A 22,086-nucleotide genomic window follows, 5' to 3' on the forward strand; every position below is an offset into this window, starting at 1 on the left:
CACATCCCAATAACATGCAACATTAATTGGACACTCTAATTTGCCCTGTCAGTGTGAGTGCGGCTGTTTTTCTCCATGTCTCCTGCAGTTGGCTGGCGACTACTTCAGGGTGTATCCCGCCTTCTGCCCGTTGATAGCTGAAAATGGATGGATTGATGGCCGAGTATCAGACCACATTTATGACCCAATTTATACAGAAATTTAAGCAATTCACAAGGGTTCACAATTTTTCTGCATACAAATATATATATATATATATATATATATATATATGTAATATGTGTGTGTATGGTGCAAAATGTACACAACCAGCTAATGTCTCCAGGCAATAGTAATTTGGGGCACTTGTAAGTCAAGGTATACTCTAGTACTTTATTTCACATGACCTTTACTACGTACATTCAAATTACTCCTATCGGCAACATGTGCAGCTTTGAACTTAAAATGGGACACTTACGCGAATCATACAGATGTGAGGTTTTCTTGGGGTGCAAAATTATTTTTGTTTGTGCTTTTTAGTTGGTGCTTGAGCAATTACTTCAATGTGTACTTTTGACTCTTTTTTTCCAAGTTGTTTTTTTTTTTTTTTCCTGAGTCACATTATGGTCAAATACCAACTACTTTTACTTGAGTCAAACATTTGGTCCCTCTCCCCACCTCTGGAACGGACATCCTCTATTGCTACATTTTTCCTAACCAGACCAGACTGTCATTATTTGTATTTTTGCATTGAGGTGCTGCGGGTCGTGGCCCTGGTTGAACAGCAAAACACACGTAACAATGACAAAAAGAATCTGCTTGTATATCGTGGATTAATTTGGAAGCCCACACACAATTATCCATTTAGTTTATGGATGTCATTCTTTAATTTATTATGTGATGGATTGATGTTAAGAATTATGTCAACACAATTGAACTAATTTCTCAAAAATACTGTACTTAATATTAGCCTGGCGGCTGCATTTGGAATTAGCCTTTGAAGTTGGTCATTGAAAACGGAAGTGAAATGGAAATTCTTTTTAGTTCTTTTCTGGAATGAGGAAGATGCTGTTGATGTGGCCCACTTTGAAGTGGGCTCAGGTAGGATCCAGAAGCACAAAAAAAGGAAAGAGGAGACAAATTAAATTTTTCTTATTTATCCACAAACATGTACTTGAGGGGTGTTAATACTTTTCTGCATGAAGAAAATTTATTTTGCCTTATTCTACTCTTCAGTCTTCCAGATTTGCTTAATTTTTGTTAAAATAAAGATTCTGTGGGGGCCAAGAAATTCCTTGATAACTCACCTACATTTTTTTTTGTCAGTTTTCATACCTTTTGGCGTTTGCTTTTCTCTTATCATCTTACATCAACATCTGTTGTATCCAGTATTTCTTGTGCTCATTATACTCTGTACAAAAAATGGCCATTTCCATCAAAGAAATCATTTCCAACTCGAAGCACAGGCGCCGGCTTAATGTCCATAAACTTCTCAAGCTCTTCCTCAGATAACACCTGCCCATCCCACGTCTCGTCTTGTTCGGCGTCACCTGAGCCTTCCTGGCCCGGCCATATTGTGGGCGCTGCAGCATCTTTAGGGCTCGTTTGCGTCACTGGAACCAGAATGGGAGCTTTCGGCGCGGGTGCATCCAAATCTACAGTCACGGGAACCAAAGCGGCTTCCGGTTTCCCAGGAGCCGAGAGCCGACGTAAGGAGTGCTCCGCGTGCAGACCCGGTTGGCTTTGATCAATCCCGGTGGCCCCCGAAGACAATTCTGGATGCTGGAGCCTGGATCTCACCTTGGAGGAGGGTTGCAAAGGGGTGGAAATTTTGCAGTAAATTTCCAGGGGAAGTTAAGAAAAATGGGAAAAACTTTACAAGGGAATAAACTGGGAATTGAGAAATTGATCCTGGACCCCCAATAAACTAGAAAAAAAAAAAAAATCAAGTTCAGGCACGTAGGAGCTGGAGTGCAGTGAAAATATTAATAAGCACAGCAGAGTCAAGTGGTAACCTCACTACACATTTGCGTACCAGAGAGGTTGATGTAGCAGTCACTGTGATTTGGCGGGTGCGTATGCGCCTGCGCGCCATCGCACTCTCATATCCGCACAGTCAAACACACATTTGCTACGAGTAGAAATGCATAGATATTGAAAGATATCGCTTATTTTGTGTCATCTTGACCAATGTTCCCTCTTAAGACGGCTCCTTTCTCCTCCCGCACACGGCCAAACTACCTCTGCGTTAGGCCAACACGGAAGCCGCCGCTGGCAGGCGAGCCGACGCGGAAGCTGTCGTGCGAAGTGGGGTGCCCAGACACTGGTGGCCGGTGGGGGAGAGGCCGACCAAAGCACCCCCCCGCCTGATTCACCCCCGTGTGGACAAGGCTAGCGCCGATCCACAAGGCCATGCCGAGGCCGTCCTTCCGTGGCTGCTGCGCGGAAGCTGTCCGACGCGCACATCGACACATTTAGCACCCCTGACTTATGTACACAGATTTTTTGTTACATTCTAATAGGATTACCCCTCACTGCAACTTTTTTTTTTTTTTTTAGTAGCTGTAAACACACCTACCTGTCATTTGGAACCCACGAAGCTTTCGTTATTTGCACCTGTGCAATCCATTTTCCACGACGAACCGCGTCTTTTTGAAAAGTATGAAGAGTAAATCCATCCTCCCAAGTGTTCGAACAATATCCAGCAATACAACGAGCCGGCATTTTGGCTAACACGAAGGAATAAAGAGCTACCTTCCAGCAGGTAAAACTGGTATAAACAGATGAGACCACCTGACTGTGCTGTTGCTGTTAACATCACTTCCTGCTTCAAAACAAATCCCTCGAGAGGATTTTCATGGCGGGAGTTACAAAAAGCCATCTGTCAAAATCATGTGTTGTGAAAAAACGCATGGGTCCATACCGGCTGCTGTTTTTTTTTTTTCCATTAATAACGTGACAGTGGACCTTTAAGTTCCCCACTAAGAGCCTCAAATTGATTAATTGGTCATTTCCACAGGTAACCATCAATTGTAAAACTTTGGAAATCCTTTGGTTTTGCAACTTTACCTTTGCGTCCTGCTGAGCTCTCCTGTGAGGCGCCGGGCTAAATTTGGTGCGTACCACCCTTTGGATCACATCGGGGCTGACAGAGAAGCCTTCGGACAGACGCGCCACTGTCCACTCATCTGGATGCTCTCGCTTTAGATACCTGAAAGCGGATCCAAAACATCAAATGAGATGTCGGCCACTAACCACTTACCCCACCAACAATGGCTACGCCAGCTCCACTAGCTTGAGAGAGCTGAAACTTTCAAACAGACGGCACACTGTGAAACTAAACTTTCCAGGAGCCTTGGAGGCCCACAAACATTTGGCATCCATGAGCCTTTGGAGTCCAGGAACCTTAATTCTGGGGGAACCTTTGGAATCCAGGACCCCGATAGCCCCCAGAACCTTTGAGGTCTGGGAGCCTACGATTCTTCTGCTCCAGTAGCTACCACTTCATTTCCTTCCTCTATGCCACAGGTGTCAAACTCAAGGCCCGGGGGCCAGATCCGGCCCGCCACATGATTTTATGTGACCCCCGAAGCCAGATCGAGAGACAATTTCTATGATTCTTGTAAAAATCTGTACCAATAGTTGAGATATTACATGCATTTTTGTTGCTGAAGATGAATATTTGAAAAAACACATTACCCTTGATTTCTGATTCCAAAACTAGTTCATAAATCCATCTATACATGATGAGAAAGATTAAATATTTTTATTGTTTCACAGTCATAATGGCCTTCTGAGGGAAACTACAATGTGGCCTGCATGATGAAGAAAAAAAAAAAAAAAAAAAGACGACTGTTACGGGTATTGTGACAACAAGCTCAGTGTGCGTGTGTGCGTCAACGTGTGAGTGAGAAGAGTGCGCAATTTACATTGTTAATTATGTTGTGTTGCGTGAGATTGGCTGATGCAAGGAACATCAACACAGATGGGTGCTGAGCTGTGTCAGTGGCCCAGAATTTTAGCTCGCTGGTACTTCTCCACGCTCTCAAACCGAAAATGTGGTCGCAATCAGAACAAACCCCCCCCCCCCCCCCCCCCAAAAAAAAAAAAAAAAGTACACCAAAGAAGGTTCGTTGTTTGAAAAGTAGATCGCGGCCAAAAAAAAGTTTGGCCACCCCTGCTCCATGGCATCGGCTCAGTGTACTTGCCAAACAACTCACCTGATGGTCTCCATGGCCTCCCAAGTCAAGTTCCTTTCCGGGGCTCCTGACGGAGTCATCTTTCTGCGCATTATGTTGTATTTGATCGTCTTCCGCTTCCTGACACCCTCTCTGGGAAATAAACAACAAACAAAATTTAAATAAAATTGTGGTAAACTTGAACCTGTGAAACTCAACATGTTATGTTTTTTTTTATGTTTTTTTTTTTTAAATTGGGCAGTCGTCTGAGTCTGTACAACTGGTTCCACATTTGCACAGGTTTGCTTGTTATGGGGGAACATAATCACAAATTCAGTGGAAAAGGCTTAAATTGACCCATTACAAAGCTTGAAAATTTTAAATTAAAAATAAACCATGAAATAACTGATTCTGTTGCACTAACATTTCGTATTTTTATCATAATAGTTTCAACAACAACAACAAATGCCTCGTTCGGAGTTTTGAGGGCTGTCGCCTCTTGGTGACGTCACACGGGTGCGCCTCCAGGTACGATTCGCCAATACTCATGGCAAACGGAACATTTCGGTAGTAGACTTACTCCAGCAAAGCGCCGAGTTTGTCCTCCACTTCCTCCATGATCGAGTCTTCTTCATCGCTGTCTTCATTCCTACTGGTTCCGTTTCGCCCTCGGCGTCCCACAAGTCTGCTGCTGCTACTGCTGTTGCTGGCGTCGCGAAACGCCGACGGGGGGCATAATGGCGTCTGGCACCAGTGGATGACGGAGCGGGGACTACCTGCTCGAAGACACCGTAAGAGGTCATGCAGACGTCCGACGGCCATGGAGAGGGTCGCGCTGCCGCTGCTGTCCGAGCGACAAATGTGGGACTCGCGGAAGTCCACTGGAAGGAAAAATCACATTTGTACTGCAAGCGACCAGTCGACTTCTTTCATATATTTCCGGTAGTGTTAAAGTAAACATCGCCTAGCACTGCCCTCTGCAGATACAATGCTCCAACTACAATAATAATCATAAAATAAAATAACTCAAATCCCAACTCAACACCTTTGAATCATAGAAAGAATTGCAACACTACCCTTGTAATCAGCTGGTTGTTTTAATTCTACCGGCCAAATAAGGATTTCACCGAAAAAGAAGAAACTCTTACTGTGTACAACTTCAAATGATACTATTAATATTAAAAATACTTTCTTTTCTATACTTGGCACATTCCAGAAAACGAGGTTCTTTGCATCAGGGTCTCACACTGTCCATTTGAATCTTTGCCCACAATATGTGAAGTACTTTTTAGGCCTCAGTCAAATGATCCTCACCATTCTCGCCTCAATCCATCGCCGACCAAGGTTTGTGTTGAACCACGGCTGCAAAGAGAAGTGCCTTGCCATGGGCTCATTGTTCCACAGATCCTGCTGCTCATCTTATTTTCTTTATTGACCAGATGAATAAACTCAGGTTAGTAAAAACAGAACAATTTTCAATCTTCAATCATGTCTGAGCTGAGATCTCAACACGGCTGTGCTTGGAAAACCGCAACGGAAGTCATGTCATCTTTTTCACTGGGTTATTGTGTAAGTTGATCACCTGTCATATTTTTCATTGAGTGTACATGTTAGCAGTTTTAAAACAATCTTGTGAACTGGTATATCTCGAGGCACTGTATGGTACAGTACATGTATTTGTGTTAGCCTGCACCTGGTGGCCAATGTGCGCATACCATCAGAAGTAGCACAATATCGATGGGAATTAAAAGTATAAAGCACTCTATGAATTGCAACATTTCGTTTGAATTAAAAACACGTTACAAAACGTTTAGTTTTTGAGTATTTTATGGGAAGCTGGAACGAATTAATGGCATTTACATTTGAACGGGGAACGATGATTTGAGATAAGCGTCCGCGCCCTCCCCCCCCACCCCAGTTATTCTCAACTCGTGTAAATCGAAGCGCCCCCGCTCGTTGTCCAAAAAGTTTCAATAGCACTCAAATGAAGGGATTCCCCGCAGCCGAAAAAGAGAGGCGGCCCGCGCCATCTACCGGGAGCCCCTTGTTCCCGCACTCCAGCAGCCCTCCCCGTCCCTCCTCCCCCACGAAGCGGGTTGCTTCATTTGCGGCCATTTTGTCCTCACGCTCACTAAGTTGATTGGGCTTTCGCGAGCTGTACTGGAGCCAATCAGAGGGAAAACCGGACAGCGGCGACTACACGGTAAGGGAGAGCCGATTGAAGGCATTGGGTAGCAGCCTGTCAACACGGATTGGTTTGTCGCGGACCAACCAAATGACTAAACTCGGCAATGTGGGCCAAAATCGAATGAGGCTGGCCCTTCTCGCTCGGGGCCCGCTCCCTGAATTTGTCTCGTTCCTTTGGGGCGAGCTAGCTACCTAGCTTACTCGTTCAGACAAACAAAGGAACGAACACTGGGTAATGGTTTCGCTTCCCCCCCCCCTTCTCGAACGGTTTCGAAGCGAGTATTGCTCACCACTAAGAGTGACTTCATACCTCCATACCAGCATTCATATTGCTTCTAAACGTGACTTCGGCAGTAGAGCTGGTTGCCCCCCCCCCCTCCTCCCGCTTTGTCCTTGTTTGAGTTCGCTCAGGCGCCATGTGGCCTCGCTTATCAAAACAACATTCTGTGGCTACCTTTTTCCTCGAAGTTGATCATACGGAGAGTGCGACGTTGAGATGACGACTCGGTGGTGCTGAATGGCAGCAATCCGCAAGTACTTTATTTCTAATACCACCAAAAAACAATCTGCTCTCCGTGTACCACTCATTGAAATGTAGGAGCGTAGTAGTTCTATATTTGTATTTTTAAAAAAAAACGAGATAAAGGTTGTAGTCCTCACCTTGTAATATAACAAGCTAAATTCCCACGAATAAAGTTGACATTTTGTGAAAAAAAAAAATACACAACTTTACAATACAATTGTAGTATTATGGGAAAAAGAATGTATTACAAAGTTGTGATATGTGGACAATAATACACGAATGTTTGCTGGAATGAAGGAGAAACATGAGTTAATTAAAAAAAAATCCAGATATCTAAGACAATCCATTTCCTGAGCTGCTTATCCTCACGAGGGTCCAGGAGTGCTGGAGCCTATCTCGGCTCTCTTCGGGCAGGAGGCGGAGTACACCCTGAACTGATTTCCAGAAAATCGGAGGGCACATCGAGAGAAACAGCCACACTCACAATCACACCTAGGGGCAATTTAGAGTGTCCAATTAATGTTGCATGTTTTTTGGAATGTGGGAGGAAACCCACGCAGGCACGGGGAAAACATTCAAACTCCATTTGGGGATTTGAACTGTGAGGCCAATGCTCTACAGCTGCCCCCCTATTGTAAAATCACAGCAACAATATTTATTTGTAGGACATGTCCCCCTTTTTTTTGCTGCAATTACCCATTAATTTCTTCATTGCTTATTGAGTTAAAACAGATATGAAAAGTTCACATACAAACAACTCTAGTCAAAATCAAGAGGCCACCCACTCTAAAATTACCATATTAGTTTAATTTGTATAATGTTTTGTCTTCTTTTTGTATTTTTTGTATGAACTAATGAAAAAATAATAATTCCGAAATTCCAAACACCAATCTTTTCATTTAAATGAATTATTTCATGGCTCCTCCATAAGTATGTCAAAGTATGGAATTTCATTTCATTAATATCCAGGTCTGGAAAAGTATGGATACTATTGTGTGGAAAAATGTTTGTGTTTCCAATGGTGTTCCAAAAGATCTATTTTTTTCAAACAAAACTTGTGAATATCTGGCGAAAATCAGCTTTTTTTTTTCTTTATCGAAGCGCAGGAACAATGTTGTGTGAGAGCGCACTGAATATGGTATATTATACCGTTGGGGAATACTCAATTCTGATTGGCTCACACATTATCAGGTGATAATGTCCATCGTTGGAAGGGCTCAAGTAGTTCCCGTGAAGGCATCATTGCATTTTTCAAAATGAATGCGACGCACCATTATCTGGTAGATTAAAATAGCAAGCACGAGACTCTTGACGCATTCAGATTTTCTGATAAATACACGTGAAGTACCCTGAAGATAGAAATACGCAAATTTAAAACAATAACGCAGATAATCCTGTGAATAGCTGTGTCAAATGCTATCTAAACTTTTTGTCGATGTGTGTTTGTATAGAAGGGACGGTCTGGTGTGTTGGTTAAGTTGCGATGGAGCAGTACACGGCTGCCACCACGGCCACCGGCGAGCAGATAGTAGTGCAGACTGCCAACGGTCAGATCCAACCGCAGGTGAGTCGCCTCTCGAAAGTTCCGGCGCCGCCACCGCCGCCAGATTTAAACGGGTAACTTTCCCTTAATCCTCCCAAGCACGACGACATGGTGATGGAACCAAGTCATTTTTTTCTGGTCTAGACCACAGTCCCTTCGGTGACGCTAGTCTGAATGTCACACCAAAACGTACCAGCGTTTTATTTGTAATCATCCAAACCGGCACCACCATAAACTCTTGATTCACTTTGTTGGCAGTGTTTGAACTAAAATTTTGAATTATAACTGCTCATGCAACAATAGGGAGGTAGAAAAAAAATTCTCAAGAGCAACATTTGAGTTTTAAATCGGACAGATTGCCAGGTCATTTATACACAGATTTCTCAAAATATGTTGAGAAAATATTTTTCTTGAATAATAAAATGGTAATCTGTCCCCACATCTTTATTCTATTTTATTTATAACTGACTAATCCTTATCAATTTACAAATGTGCTGCAATGGTAGATAAAGTGGGTTTGAATCCGGACTCCCTCCTTCCTGTGTAGAGTTTGCAAGTTCTCCCCGTGCTTGGGTGGGATTTCTTCAGGTAGTCTGGCTTTCTCCCACATTCCCCAAACATGTTTCTTTGTTTCGTTAAAGACTCTAAATTGACCATAGATTTGATCATAAGTGTGAGTGCATGTTTGTCGGTAAATCCCCTGCAATGGGATGGCGACCAGTCTAGGATGGCCAAAGTCAGCTGGGATAGGCTACAGCTCCTCTGTTAACCGTAATGGGATAAGCGTGATAGAAAATGAATGGTTGGGTATTTTTTGTAGTTCCTCATGCATAAACCACTATGCTATATTCCCCCCCCCCCCAAAAGGAGTCATAGGCTCTGTGTGCGTATGTGGATGTCATTCAGATTTTCTAAATAAAGTGTTACGGTAGTCTTTCTGGCTACGACAGTCTGCCGTGTGTGCTGTGTCCTGCGATGACCGGTGGCAGGTATAAAGGAGTTGAATGCTCCACACAGAGTCCACGGATTTGGATGAACCATATCGTTGTTGTATAGTCTGTGGAAAGTCCACCGGGCATTAATTATTTCACTCGCCGTTGTTTTGCTGCAAGTCTAGGAATGCTAGCAAGTAGCCACAAGAGTTAGCTACGGTAGACAGCGGCAAATTTTAGCTACCTTACATGTCAATGCAGGGTAGCGCTGCAACAATGACTGAGTTCTGAATTAAATGTATTAAAGCCAACTGGAAAATAAGCAATAATTTAAGGGATGTATATATTTTTTTAAAAGTACATAGTGAGATGGCGTGCCGATGTAACACACACATGTCCAGTCCTTGACCCAGAAGGCCTTGCAGAAACAAATGATATGGCGGTGCACACAAGGACACCATGATTTTCAATTGAGCAGTGGAAATTTGCTGTGTAAATGCAGTGCATTTATCACATCAGATATTACATACCATATTGGAATAAATGTAGTGTGGTAGTAGGTTGGCGTACAGTATGTCCCCTATGGAACGAATGGTTAAATAATGTATTCCACAAGTTAGTTTTTGGTATGCTGGGCTACTTGTGGTTTCTGGGTTTGCTTTGGAAAGTGTTGTTTTACTTGACATTTAATTTTTTTTCATAACGGAGGAGATGTGCTCTGTGAAGTGGCGGCATGTAAAATAAAAATCTGCCCTCTAGTATTCCGAGATGCCAAATCGCATGGGATCAGTGGAAAACAACAGATATGATATTGTAGCGTTGGAGGACTTCCCAGTATGCCCAGCACCATTGTGTAAATAGTTGCTGAGAACGTTGTCTTTATTGTGTGTTGGTTGGTTGCTGTCATTTGGCAGAGACCTGCCGTGGGTTGTTAATTATATAACAGTCTTAATTTTTATTAAAATCATTTGCGCACATCTTCCCACCTACGGGCAGTTTGCACTCTTCAATGAACCTACAATCCATGTTTGTGGGATGTGCGAGAAAAACCATGCAGGCACAGGGAGAACATCCAAAATCCACATAGTCCCTACAATAAATCAGTCAATTATTTTAAAATGTAGCCATCCGTTTGCAATAAAATCAATTAAGATGAAAAATGAATGCATTTTAATGAACGACTTTTAGGGAAAACGGAAAAATCAATTTAAAGCCCCACTGACTGATGCGAAAGGCATGATTTTTAGTATGTTTTTAATTAATTAAAAAAAGGCAGCTGGAATGGACACATGCGTTTTTTCACCACACAACATGATTTTTACGTATATGGCTTTTTGTAACTCCAACTATGAAAATCCTCTCGAGGGATTTGTTTTTGAGAACTAGCAGGAAGTGATATTCTTAGCAGGAGCCCACTCAGGCAGTCTCGTGTGTTTATACAAGTTTTACCTGCCGGAAGGTAGCTCTTTGTTCCTTCGTGTGAGCCAAAATGCTGGCTCGTTGCATTGCTGGACATTGTTCGAACACTCGGGAGGATGCATTTACTCTTCATACTTTTCAAAAAGACCCAGTTCGTTGTAGAAAATGGATTGCACAGGTGCAAAGGACGAAAGCTTCGTGGGTTCCACATGACAGGTAGGTGTGTATACGGCTACTAAAAAAAACCCAAAACAATAGTTTGGGAGGGGGGACGTAATCCTCTCAGAATGTAACAAAAGATCCACGTACCTAAGTCAGGGGTGCTAAATGTGTCCATGTACCTGTCGGCGCCGCGTTCGCCACGCACGGCTCCGGCCGGGGTGCTTCATACGTACTGTCGAGGAGTCTGTTGTTAGTTCGAAGTGATCTGCATATCATCTAAATATGGCTCAAAACGTAATATTGCCCCGGTCAATTCACTCGACTGTGAGATGTTCTCTTCTTCGAAAAGAGTTTCCGTGTCCCATGGCAGGTGCCACTACGTGTTTTCAGTGGCGAATTTCCCGGTGTCTGCTGATGACGTTGCAGGCAATATGGCTACCACTTGGATGTCAAATGAGACTTCCAAAATTTCGCGCATGGATGACGCGCTCTCCACTCATATTTATTTTTTCGTACCGACATTGAACTGAATAATGTTATATGTATTTTTCATTACAATATCTATTTAACAATGTATATAGGGACGTCAGTGGGGCTTTAACAATGTTTCAGGATTCTTGATAATTTAAATGCTCAGTGGACCAAATTAAAGAACAGAGCACAAATATTTTGCCTACCTATTAAGTATTCGCACAAGTTAACTCTTGTTAACAAGCAAAGTAATCTTTAAACAGTTACATAACTTAAATGATCTGAGTGTACATGTATGTTTTGTTTTTTTTTTTTTTCAAAGGGGAACTGTGCCGCAAAAGTTTAAAATAAATCCGACAATGTTAGAACAACTCACACCAAACACTTGACTGCTAATGTAGGAGCCACACACACACGCAGTTATTAATTTCAAATGAATCGATGTCATGTGTGAGTCCAACTCAAGATTGTCCATGTTTTTGGACCGTTCCACTGCTGTTTTGATTTTTGTGAGGTTGCATTGTGGTGCCTTGCCCACAGGCGCAGGGCACAGTGACGGCTGTGCAGCTACAAACGGAGGCGCCCGTGGTGACGGCCTCAGGCCAGCAGGTGCAGACACTCCAGGTAGTGGTGTCTTGGCCGCCCCCGTGTTAGTGATGGAAGCCTTGAATATGACTCCATATTTGCGCTTCAGGATCTTACTTTCATGGCATCTAAAACAAACAATCAAATGAAAACAAGGCAACATTGGAATTTGGAAGTGTGGTTTTTCTTGGTATTTTCATAATGTTCAAGAAAAAGGAACAAAATTCAAGTCATTTGGATAGTATGTGGTGACTTGTTTAATTCATTTCATGACCACCTGTATCTCAAATCAACTTTCTTCATTTAAATGAATGGAAATGCCAATGATCTGTTCTGAATTTGTTAAATATTATCAATTTGGGGAGAAAATATAATTAATATAAATACCCAAACAGGGACTACCTCGTTCTTTTCTCCATTGTTATATTTGTAGGCACTTACGGCTTTTACACAGCTACGGCATATGTATGGACTAAATGGTATTTCCTTAACAAATGTACTGGGTGAGGTTTATAATCCGCTGCGCTTTGTATGCCGGAAATTACGGTACATTTAAAAATAAAATGTGCTGAAACATAGTCTCAGGCTCTGTGAACATATGAGCACAACTGGACCTAGGCCTCCAGAAGAAACGGGCAGGCAATCTCCCTATTCAAAACTCTGGCCATTCACAATGCCTTCCTCGTTCACGTTGTCAATATCTCCTTGATAATTTTAGACAGTCTTCAATGAGTTAAATGTTATTTTTATGCAGTTGTAAATGGTTCTTAAAATAGGCAGTTATTGCAATAGCTTTTTCCAGAAGCTTCAATTGGACGGATCACGTTTGTGTTCTGGCGTGACATAATTGCTGCCCCAAATATCCCCCAAACAATGCCATGTGGTAAATTTGGAGTCATGTGTATTATTTGCATGCAACAACCGGGGCAGATTGCTTGAATTTTCATGGAGCATTTGACCCGCAGCATGCGTCTCCCAGCTGTCTGAAGTCACCGCATGCTGCTCACTCACCACAGCGTCTCGTGCAACGTTTCCTCTGCCGTCATTTTGTTTGCTGTTTGTTGCCATTGAAAACCTCTACGAAGGGTTTTGGTTCACAAGTGACTTGGCTGGATTGATTGTCATGCACTTTTTTTGACAGCAGAAACTTCCAGTTAAAAAAAAAAAAGAGAAAAGGAAAATTTTGCCACACAGGGTGACATTCTTCAGTGATAAATTGTGCTAATATTTCAGACTAGTACCGTTTAATATTTTAATTTTGGTGACGGGTGTATTTACCGCCTTTAATAGCAGTAGTTGCATGAGTTGAACAAATGGAGAAAGAAATTGCAAAGGAGATGAAGAAGAATGAAGTCAGAACTTTATTTTGTATTTTTGTATCATTTTATATGTACACACATATACCTATTAATTAATAAGTATTTTGTTTTCCTTTTTTGTGTTTTCTAATACTTTGGTATTTTTTTTATCCAATACTTTTATGTTTTGTCCAACTATCTACAGTATGTGCCGATGATATATTTCTCAAAACAATTTTTTCACCATTACATGCTTTTTATACGATCGTGTAATTTTTCTTTGTTGAAAACAAAATTTGATTTGGTGACTAAATTGAGTTACGTGCTGTGCCATAAACAAAGTTTTCAATTTTCACTGTTCGAAATTCTCATACTACAATTTTTGTCTTTGTATTTTTTATGTAATTATTGTATTTTTATACTCTTAGATATTTGGAGGAAAATAATTTCACCAGTATTGCTTTGAAGACAAGTGTACCTAATCTTTTGACTTGTTTCGCTCGCTAATTATCAAATCCCTGGCTCCTTTTTTTTTTTTTTTCAATGCGATGGACATATTGATATGAGTGATTATTTTTCCTCAGTTATTGTGAAATTCTCTTCGTGTATCATCTCTGGTTTCCACTGATTTGTGTACATTCATTGTTGTACTCATCACGTGTCAGTCCCTTATCGCTCGTGTTTGTCAAACCGTCAACCCTCGCTGTTGGTTGAGGTTAGGCACCAGGACCTCCCACGAATAGCAAACATATTAGGATAGTTTTCTAACTTGGAAAATTCCCAGAAATTTTGCAGGCCCTAGTTATAGTTGCCAGTAGGTGAGTTTACTTTTACCTATGGCAACTACGCCATTTGGCCAGGGTTGACTGTACGTAACAAGCTGTAAAGCTCGCTGAGCTGTTGTGATAGTTGTGGTCCTTGCATGCAGGTGCAGGGGCAGCCTCTGATGGTCCAGGTGAGCGGCGGGCAGCTCATTACATCGTCCGGGCAGCCCATCATGGTGCAGGCCATGTCGGGGGGCCAGGGCCAGACCATCATGCAGGTTCCTGTGTCTGGAGCTCAGGGACTCCAACAGGTGAGTGATGATACTCACGTTGCGACGCTTTCCATTCGGTGTACTGATGTTGATGCAGCGTTTGTCTGTGTGTGTTGTGCGTTTGTAGATCCAACTGGTGCAGCCCGGTCAGATCCAGCTGCAAGGTGGTCAGACTCTGCAACTTCAGGGTCAGCAGGGTCAGGCCCAGCAGATCATTATCCAGCAACCCCAGACGGCCATCACCGCCGGACAGAGCCAGGTCTTAAATATTAGCAAAGAAAGTTTAAAGGAGATGTGCAGCCTTCCCTAGCTATATCGTGATTCACTTTTTCTGGGTACAAGGCACCCCTCCATCGTATTTATACTGTGGATTATTATTACCAGTGGCACGGTGGCTCAGCGAGAAAGCATTGGCCTCACAGTTATGAGGACCCGGGTTCAATCCCAGCCCTCCCTGTGTGGAGTTTGCATGTTGTCCCCGTGCCTGCGTGGGTTTTCTCTGGGCACTCCGGTTTCCTCCCACATCCCAAAAACATACAACATTAATTGGACACTCTAAATTGCCCCTAAGTGTGATTGTGAGTGCGACTGTTTGTCTCTATGTACAGTGTGACTGGCTGGCAACCAGTTCAGAGTGTGCCCCGCCTCCTGCTTGTTGACAGCTGGGACAGGCTCCAGCACTCCCCGGAGCCCTCTTGAGGATAAGCGGCTAAGAAAATGGATGGATGGATGATTAACATTGGGCATCAAGAATTGTGAACAAATTGGAATGGACTAGCTGGACTAAGGTTCCGGTTCTCTGAGATTCTTTTGAATTTTAAAACATTTGGAAAAATGTATTTTCTCCCACAGGGTCAGCAGATCAGTGTGCAGGGCCAGCAAGTGGCCCAGACAGCCGATGGACAGACGATCGTCTACCAGCCAGTTAACGCAGATGGAACTGTCCTACAGCAAGGTAAAATAAGACACACCCCATGGCTAAGGTTCAAATCGCACCTCACCCGTGCGGAGCTTGCATGTTCTTCCCAGGCCTGTGCCAGCTAAAGGCATCTTCGGGCGAGTCGCAATTTTCAAATTCATAGAAACAAACAATGATTTGCTCTCAGGTGCACACCTCCAGGTGACATAAAAACACAACAGATTTTGGAGCATCACTGAGCAATGAAAGATTTTTGGTAATGTGTTAATACTGATACAATTACATTTGTGAAATTGAGGCCACTTGAGCGAGGAGAGCCGCAGTTGTTGATCCACTTTCAGCACATTACACATTTATTGAACGGGTCAAACAGTTAAACAAATAGAAAATGGCGCTCCACTGGGACAAAAGTTATTCCCAGGCACTCATAAGCAGACTAACTGGTTAAATCGGGCCAACCTGGTTCCAGCTACTATCACTCACTAGGCCACAGCCCTTAAAGACAAACATACATACTGTTATTTTACTTTATACTGTATTGTCTTTTGTTTCATTTTAGTTTTATCTGCTACAGTGCTGTTTTTCTTGATTAAAACAAAAAATACGGTCCAGAACAGATTCATTTACCGTAATTCCCGGCCTACAGAGGGCACCTGGTTATAAGCCTCACCCAGTACATTTGTAAACATATATACGTATGCCTCAGCTGTGTAAAAGTCGCAAGTGCCCACACTGAAGCACGAGATATTTACAAAAGAAGACGGTACACAGAGTTGAGCGCTGGATTTAGCGTTTAGCCATGCTAACAGGGCTGGTTGAAAAAAAAAAAACAAAAAAAAACATACCGGTAAAAATCATTGACACATAGCGGTAACACACTAGCGCACTGCTAACAGGGCCGGACCGCTAAAAGTTACTTCCTCGGCACATATTCCACCGGTCTCACTCTTACCTTTTCCGCTCGAGCGCCCCATTGCGGCCGTTTAAAAAAAAAATGCTTAAATTAGTTGCATCACCGCATACACCGCAGAGTTGAAAGTGTGCGAAAAAAGTCATGGCTTATAGGCCGTAAATTACAGTAAATGGGGGACATTGATTTGGTACGGAAAAACATAAAGAATAGATCCATGTGAAAAGGTCAGTTGTGTGTTTGTGTTGTGCTTTTGAGTCGCCATCTTAAAGGAGGATCTGTGTTTGTCAGGAATGATCACAATTCCTGCCGCCAGCTTGGCAGGCGCCCAGATCGTACAGGCGGGAGGAGCCAGCACCAACACCACCAACAGCCAAGGCACTGTGACCGTCACCCTGCCCGTCTCTGGCAACATGGTCAATGCAGGTGGAATGGTCATGGTAAGACCCAATGTCGAGGTACCCATTATCTTACGGCTTTTGCTTTTCCTTTCCCCCTCAATCACACAGGTGGTGGCTTGGAGGCACAGGGTGTGGTCACAGTGGTTCAGAAGCACTAATTATTGATTTTAATTGAACTTTTTGAGTGTTATTTACTGCTTCATGCTCTAATTTTACAAGTTGAAGAGTATTTTAGGGACAAAATCAATTAGTAGCAGATTTCCCAATACTGTCTATCAACATACTGCACTGGTTGGAATGGACACTTCAACCGAAGTACAACACGCAAACGATTTTGAAATTCGTCTGATATCTTCCAGAGAAATTGGGTTTTATGGGAGGGGTAAAAAAAAAAAAAAAAACTGTTAGGGGTCGTTTGTGTGACTTTACCTAAAGAAAGTGGGGTTAAAAATGCCTTAAAATTAGAATAAAATACTATAATTTGATTATTTCACAGCCTATCTCGTCAACCATTTTGTTTAGTCTGTTACTTGGCAAGCTCTGTTTCTCCGATAGGCTGTCAAGTTTCAGCTCAGAATATTCACCAGTAAGCTCCTATGGGTAGAAATTTCAAGGGCTTCTCCAAGTCTACATGCCAAAGTGACTCCGACATTTCAATTGGTGTCATTTGCCCTAAAGACTGTCTTAAATTGCAGAAATGGAACATCTTTTCATGAAAAGAGCAGTGTGGGCAGTAGAAGAGGACACTCTAGTCAATTGTTTTTGTTTTTTTCATCATTCCAAGGCTAAATTGCTTGTGGTGATGCTGCCTGAGCAAAATACAAACAATGGGAAAGAAGCATCTATGCATTTTCTGTACCACTTATCCTCACGGGGGTCGCGGGCATGCTGGAGCAAGCTAACTGCAGGCAGGAGGCCTGGGCTTGTTGCCAGCCAATTGCACGGCACGTACAAACAAACCCCCATTGCCAGTCACATTCATACCGATGGGCAATATTGTCTTCTGCATTCTATGCGCAGCAATATTTTTTTCAAGTGCCGTCTGAGAGCCCGATACGTCAGTGACGTGTTGCATTGCAGGCACCGTAGGCCAGTAGAAAGTGGCCTTCAGCTGTGCTTGAACAACAGAATTTTTAACATACAAATTGTTTATTACAAAAATTCACATTAAAAATATTGCTCTTGTTCACCGTCTTTCTGGTTTTTAGCTGAGATGCAAATGTTTGAGTAAAATTGAAATATGACTGACAAAATATTCTGAAAGTTCTTAAAAGGTGATTGCATCTCTGCAAGTAGCACCTGAGAAATGACGTAGCTCTCAAAGTACAACCATCATGGCCAATATTAAAATGCAGCATAGCGGACGTAATAGGGCTACTTGTTCATCAGAAATGAGATGGATTTTATTCCTACCTATATTTGATACTATTATAAGACAGTGTTCTTATATAATCCATAGTTTGAGCATCAACAATGACTGTGCCTAAATATAGTCACATTCAATATACTCTTCTTAAATAGTGATTCAAAATTAATGTTTTGCACAAAAGTTAATAAAACTGTAGTGTTTGAATTTAAAAGGTAAATACAACTGAACTGTGCATTGGCTGTGATTCTTTCGTGCCCACGAGAGGGAGCCCGCGTTCCACTCCACTGATAATCATTTACCGTACAGAATCCCAACACTTAGTGAGTTATTGTTTGGTTGGTTTGTTCCGGATCAGATGGTTCCGGGAGGCGGTGCGGTTCCCACAATGCAACGTATCCCTCTGCCGGGCGCAGAGATGCTGGAGGAGGAGCCCCTTTACGTCAACGCCAAGCAGTACCACCGCATCCTGAAGCGGCGACAGGCGCGAGCCAAGCTGGAGGCCGAGGGCAAGATCCCCAAAGAAAGAAGGGTAAGGCTCCTTTGTCCTCACCGTAGTGCAACGGGGTCATTCGATAAATCCAACGCAAACACTGATTTTCACACCGGCAGAAATACCTCCACGAGTCTCGCCACCGTCACGCTATGCAGCGTAAGCGAGGCGACGGAGGGCGTTTCTTCTCACCCAAGGAAAAGGAAGAAATGGCGTTGGCGCTGGCGCAGGTAAAAAGCACATATGTCCATCTCGCCTTCCGTTTTCTCAGTTGAAAAAGATGTCACGTGAGCTGACTTGCTTTCAACGGACACGGCACATCAGCTGTAATTTACATTTCCATAGTTAAGATGGGGGCTGCTAAAGCGTTGGCCTCACAGTTCTGAGGACCCACGTTCGATCCCAGCCCCGCCTGTGTGGAGTTTGCATGTTCTCTCCGGGCGCTCCGGTTTCCTCCCACATCCCAAAAACATGCAACATTAATTGGACACTCTAAATTGCCCCTAGGTGTGATTGTGAGTGTGCCTGTTTGTTTCTTTGTGCCCTGCGATTGTCCGGCAACCAATTCAGGGTGTACCTTGTCTCCTGCCCGTTGACAGCTGGGATAGGCTCCGGCACGCCCCGCTACCCTCGTGAGGATAAGCGGGATAGAAAATGGATGGATCGATGGATAGTTAAGCTGGTTCAAAAATAGATGTGCTGCAAATACTGACCAGTCGTCCACCGTCCTACGTATTGACTTTCAAATAACAAATTTTTCCACACAAATGCCCTTGTACTATACAGAGATAATATCGCAATCTAATACAATAAAACAATCCTAATCTGTATAAAAGGAGTTAAAGTTTTGTTGCGACTTTCTTCTTGACATCCCTAAAAAGCGGCCAAGGTGCCTACATCAGGAACAGCAGATAGTCAGTCATGGCTTTGTATCAGGACAAGCGCTTTTTTCCGCCCGAACGTCTGACATGAAATCAGATTTCTAATTTTTTTTAAATATATATTAGACAATTGAGTCACCCCAGCAGTCTGAATGTTTTTAGCCATGGCTGTATATATATATATATATATATATATATATATATATATATATATATATTTTTTTTACATTTGTTTTTATTTCTAATTTTTAATATATTGTTGTTTTGCTTGTCACTAATTTATTTTCCGTTTGTTCTGCATGATATTTAAAGTTCAGTTTTGGTGGGTAAATAAATACTAAGTTTCAAAATCAATAAATAACGTGCTTATTAATCTCAAACATTATCCATAATTGCCCAGTCTGTACTAAATTCTCGAAATATTGCTTAGCTGCAGCCTTATATTTTTATTTGATTAATCAATTTGTGAAGGAATTATCACTCAATAAAAATTGAGTTGAAATAAAAGTTCCACAGTTATAATGAGAAACTATTTTACATATCCATCAAAATGAAGTGCTCCGTCTGTCTTTCTTTTTTTTTTTTTTTTTTTTTTTTTTTAATAATCCGATGTGACCCTGGTGCACAAAAGTTGGCTCAGTCCTGCACCACACTGCCAGTGACTGCGACCTGGCCAATAGCGATTCCAGAGTGTTTTGTTTACAAGTGTGCTCGATTTCATTTTCTTGTCCGTTTTATTACATCAACGTCAAAGCGTTCTTTCGGCCCGTTTTTCTATTCTTGTCCCAATGTGGTATAAATAAGCCGACGTTTCTCTTGACAGCAACAGCAGGAAGCAGCGGCGCAGGCCGCACCCGACGAGACGGTGGCGCAGATGATCCGAGTGTCGTAGCGTCGCCCGGCTGACTCTTGGTGGCGTTTGCTAGCTGCTCTTCTATTCTACTCTTCACTCTGAGCTTCCGGCCAGCAGTGGCTGCCCCCTTTTCTGGAACATCTCTTCCTTTTTTTTTTCCTGTCTGATATTGAAGAAATCCTCCCTCTGACCAAACACTTTGTACCTGCTATTATTTTCTGCCTGGACTAAAGTTATGGTTACACCTTCTGGTTTTGTTTTTTTATATTTTTCTGTACAGAAGATGTGCTTCCCTCCGGCCAAACACTCAGCTCCTGCTATTTATTTTCTCCCTTGGATGTAGTTACATCAAGTCAAACTCTCACTCTCCCCTATTCAATGTCAATAATGAGTCACGGATTCATGTAAATGGTGCAGCCTTTTTGTGCTTGTAGTTAATGTATATGTTGAGCTCTTCTTTCCTTTGACCCCTAACCACACGCACACAAACAGTTGTGAGAATATTGTATATTAATGATTTTGTTTCCTCCCCAGCTTTTTCAGACACATTTTATACAGTGCTGTAGTTGGGATTTTTATTTAGTAGAGAACATGTTCTAGTCGCACAAGTGTTTGAATTGTTGATTTTTACTCATCAAATCAAACTTTTTTTTTTTTTTTTATTACATGAACTGTTTGTAAAAAAAATTATTGGTCGAGCACCTGTTAATTAAACTGCAATAGGTCACTTGTGTGGTCGTCACTTGTATTAGAACTGTTCTGCTCAGTTTGTCATATGTATCAAAATTGTACATTTTTTTAAGGTAATTTTCCCTTTCTGTTGTCAAAATATGTTTATTTTATGCACTGCATGGTTTTTTTGTTGCTAACTCTCAGAAGCTCTGTTTACAATGGACCTTTCTGATGGCGATCTTAAGCTCCGCCCCTTTAGCCATGTTCCACAAGTTTCCAAAATGGCGATTGAATAGAACATGTTTGAACTGGATTCTCAATCGCGTATTCCAGTTAATATTGGTATGTTTTTTTGCCAAATGCCTCAGACTCTTCCAAGAGAGTTCTACAGAGAGGTCTCAACTATTTCACGCAAGGATATGTACATGTACACGGAATTAAGATTTTGGACGGAGCAGGACGCAATGTCAGAGTTACAGCGAAACTTTGGCGATCGATGCAAAAAAAGTTCGACGCCTCACAAACGTCATCGTGAAATCCAACGGTATAAAATAGTGGAATCGTACTGTGCATGTAAAGCAGGGTGAGTACTTTTTACTTGGCAAGATCACAAGTAATATCATTGTAGTCTTTTTTTAAGTGAGTGGGTGTATTCATTTGACTTGGCTCGTAATGGAACCCAGTACCCTGTCTTAAAAGTCTGATGTGATACTAATGGGCAAATTTACATTTCTCTTGCATGACAGTGCGCGTTTACGTAGTATTAACCCAACTCTTTGGCATAAAACATGACATACTTCATTCACCAGGTCAGTGATACACTAGCAAAGTGAAAGTTATTCTCCTGCAATGTATAAAGCACTGATAATTCAATCAAACTCAGAGAAGATACTTCTCCCTCACTTACCTTCGAAAATACAGCCTTGTGTTTGTTGGTATTGTCAATACTTAGTTGTACGTGCGGCCTTCCGCAAGCATTAATCCATCATAAACACTTTGTCAACTGTGTTTTAGGCTATGGAAACTGAATCAAGCGGGCCCCTTGTAACCTAACAGGATATCTTTCATCAGAATTGCACGTTCCCCAAGCGCATCTGAGGACTATTTGGTTCGTAACATAGACTTTTCCAAGTGCACGCTATTGACAACCAGCATTGGTTGTGGGACATGACGACAAGAGGGGCGTGTCAAGTCAGGGGTTAAGACAATGTGGCTATCTGATTGGCTATTATTGTACGAGTGATTGACAGGTCGGAAAGGTCAATTGACTAATTGCGA

The 22,086-nt window shown here is 42.3% G+C and overlaps 2 protein-coding genes across 7 annotated transcripts; one reads left to right on the forward strand and one right to left on the reverse strand.

Moving 5' to 3' along the window:
* Positions 1–343: 343 nt before the first annotated feature.
* ngrn (neugrin, neurite outgrowth associated) lies at positions 344–5,874 on the reverse strand. The gene is made up of 4 exons (XM_061838473.1): positions 4,738–5,874; positions 4,200–4,310; positions 3,049–3,190; positions 344–1,779 (listed from the first exon to the last, which is right to left on the reverse strand). Exons 1-4 carry the CDS (start codon positions 4,977–4,979, stop codon positions 1,384–1,386), a joined length of 891 nt encoding a protein of 296 aa, XP_061694457.1. The 5' UTR covers positions 4,980–5,874; the 3' UTR covers positions 344–1,383.
* A 305-nt stretch (positions 5,875–6,179) lies between these two features.
* Positions 6,180–20,863, forward strand: nfyal (nuclear transcription factor Y, alpha, like). 6 transcript variants are annotated; one of them, XM_061838459.1, is made up of 10 exons: positions 6,180–6,360; positions 8,319–8,431; positions 11,935–12,021; positions 14,206–14,352; positions 14,441–14,572; positions 15,166–15,268; positions 16,434–16,582; positions 18,268–18,441; positions 18,522–18,632; positions 20,107–20,863. In XM_061838459.1, the coding sequence occupies exons 2-10, from the start codon at positions 8,351–8,353 to the stop codon at positions 20,173–20,175; spliced, it is 1,053 nt and encodes a 350-aa protein (XP_061694443.1). In that variant the 5' UTR covers positions 6,180–6,360; positions 8,319–8,350; the 3' UTR covers positions 20,176–20,863. The 6 variants fall into 6 exon arrangements, with proteins under 6 accessions (XP_061694443.1, XP_061694398.1, XP_061694434.1 ...); XM_061838414.1 differs by lacking the exon at positions 11,935–12,021 and having other exon boundaries at positions 6,186–6,360; positions 16,434–16,600; XM_061838450.1 differs by lacking the exon at positions 11,935–12,021 and having other exon boundaries at positions 6,186–6,360.
* The last annotated feature ends 1,223 nt before the right edge of the window (positions 20,864–22,086 follow it).

This window comes from Syngnathoides biaculeatus, chromosome 2, assembly GCF_019802595.1.
Source record: "Syngnathoides biaculeatus isolate LvHL_M chromosome 2, ASM1980259v1, whole genome shotgun sequence".
NCBI lineage: Eukaryota > Metazoa > Chordata > Actinopteri > Syngnathiformes > Syngnathidae > Syngnathoides > Syngnathoides biaculeatus.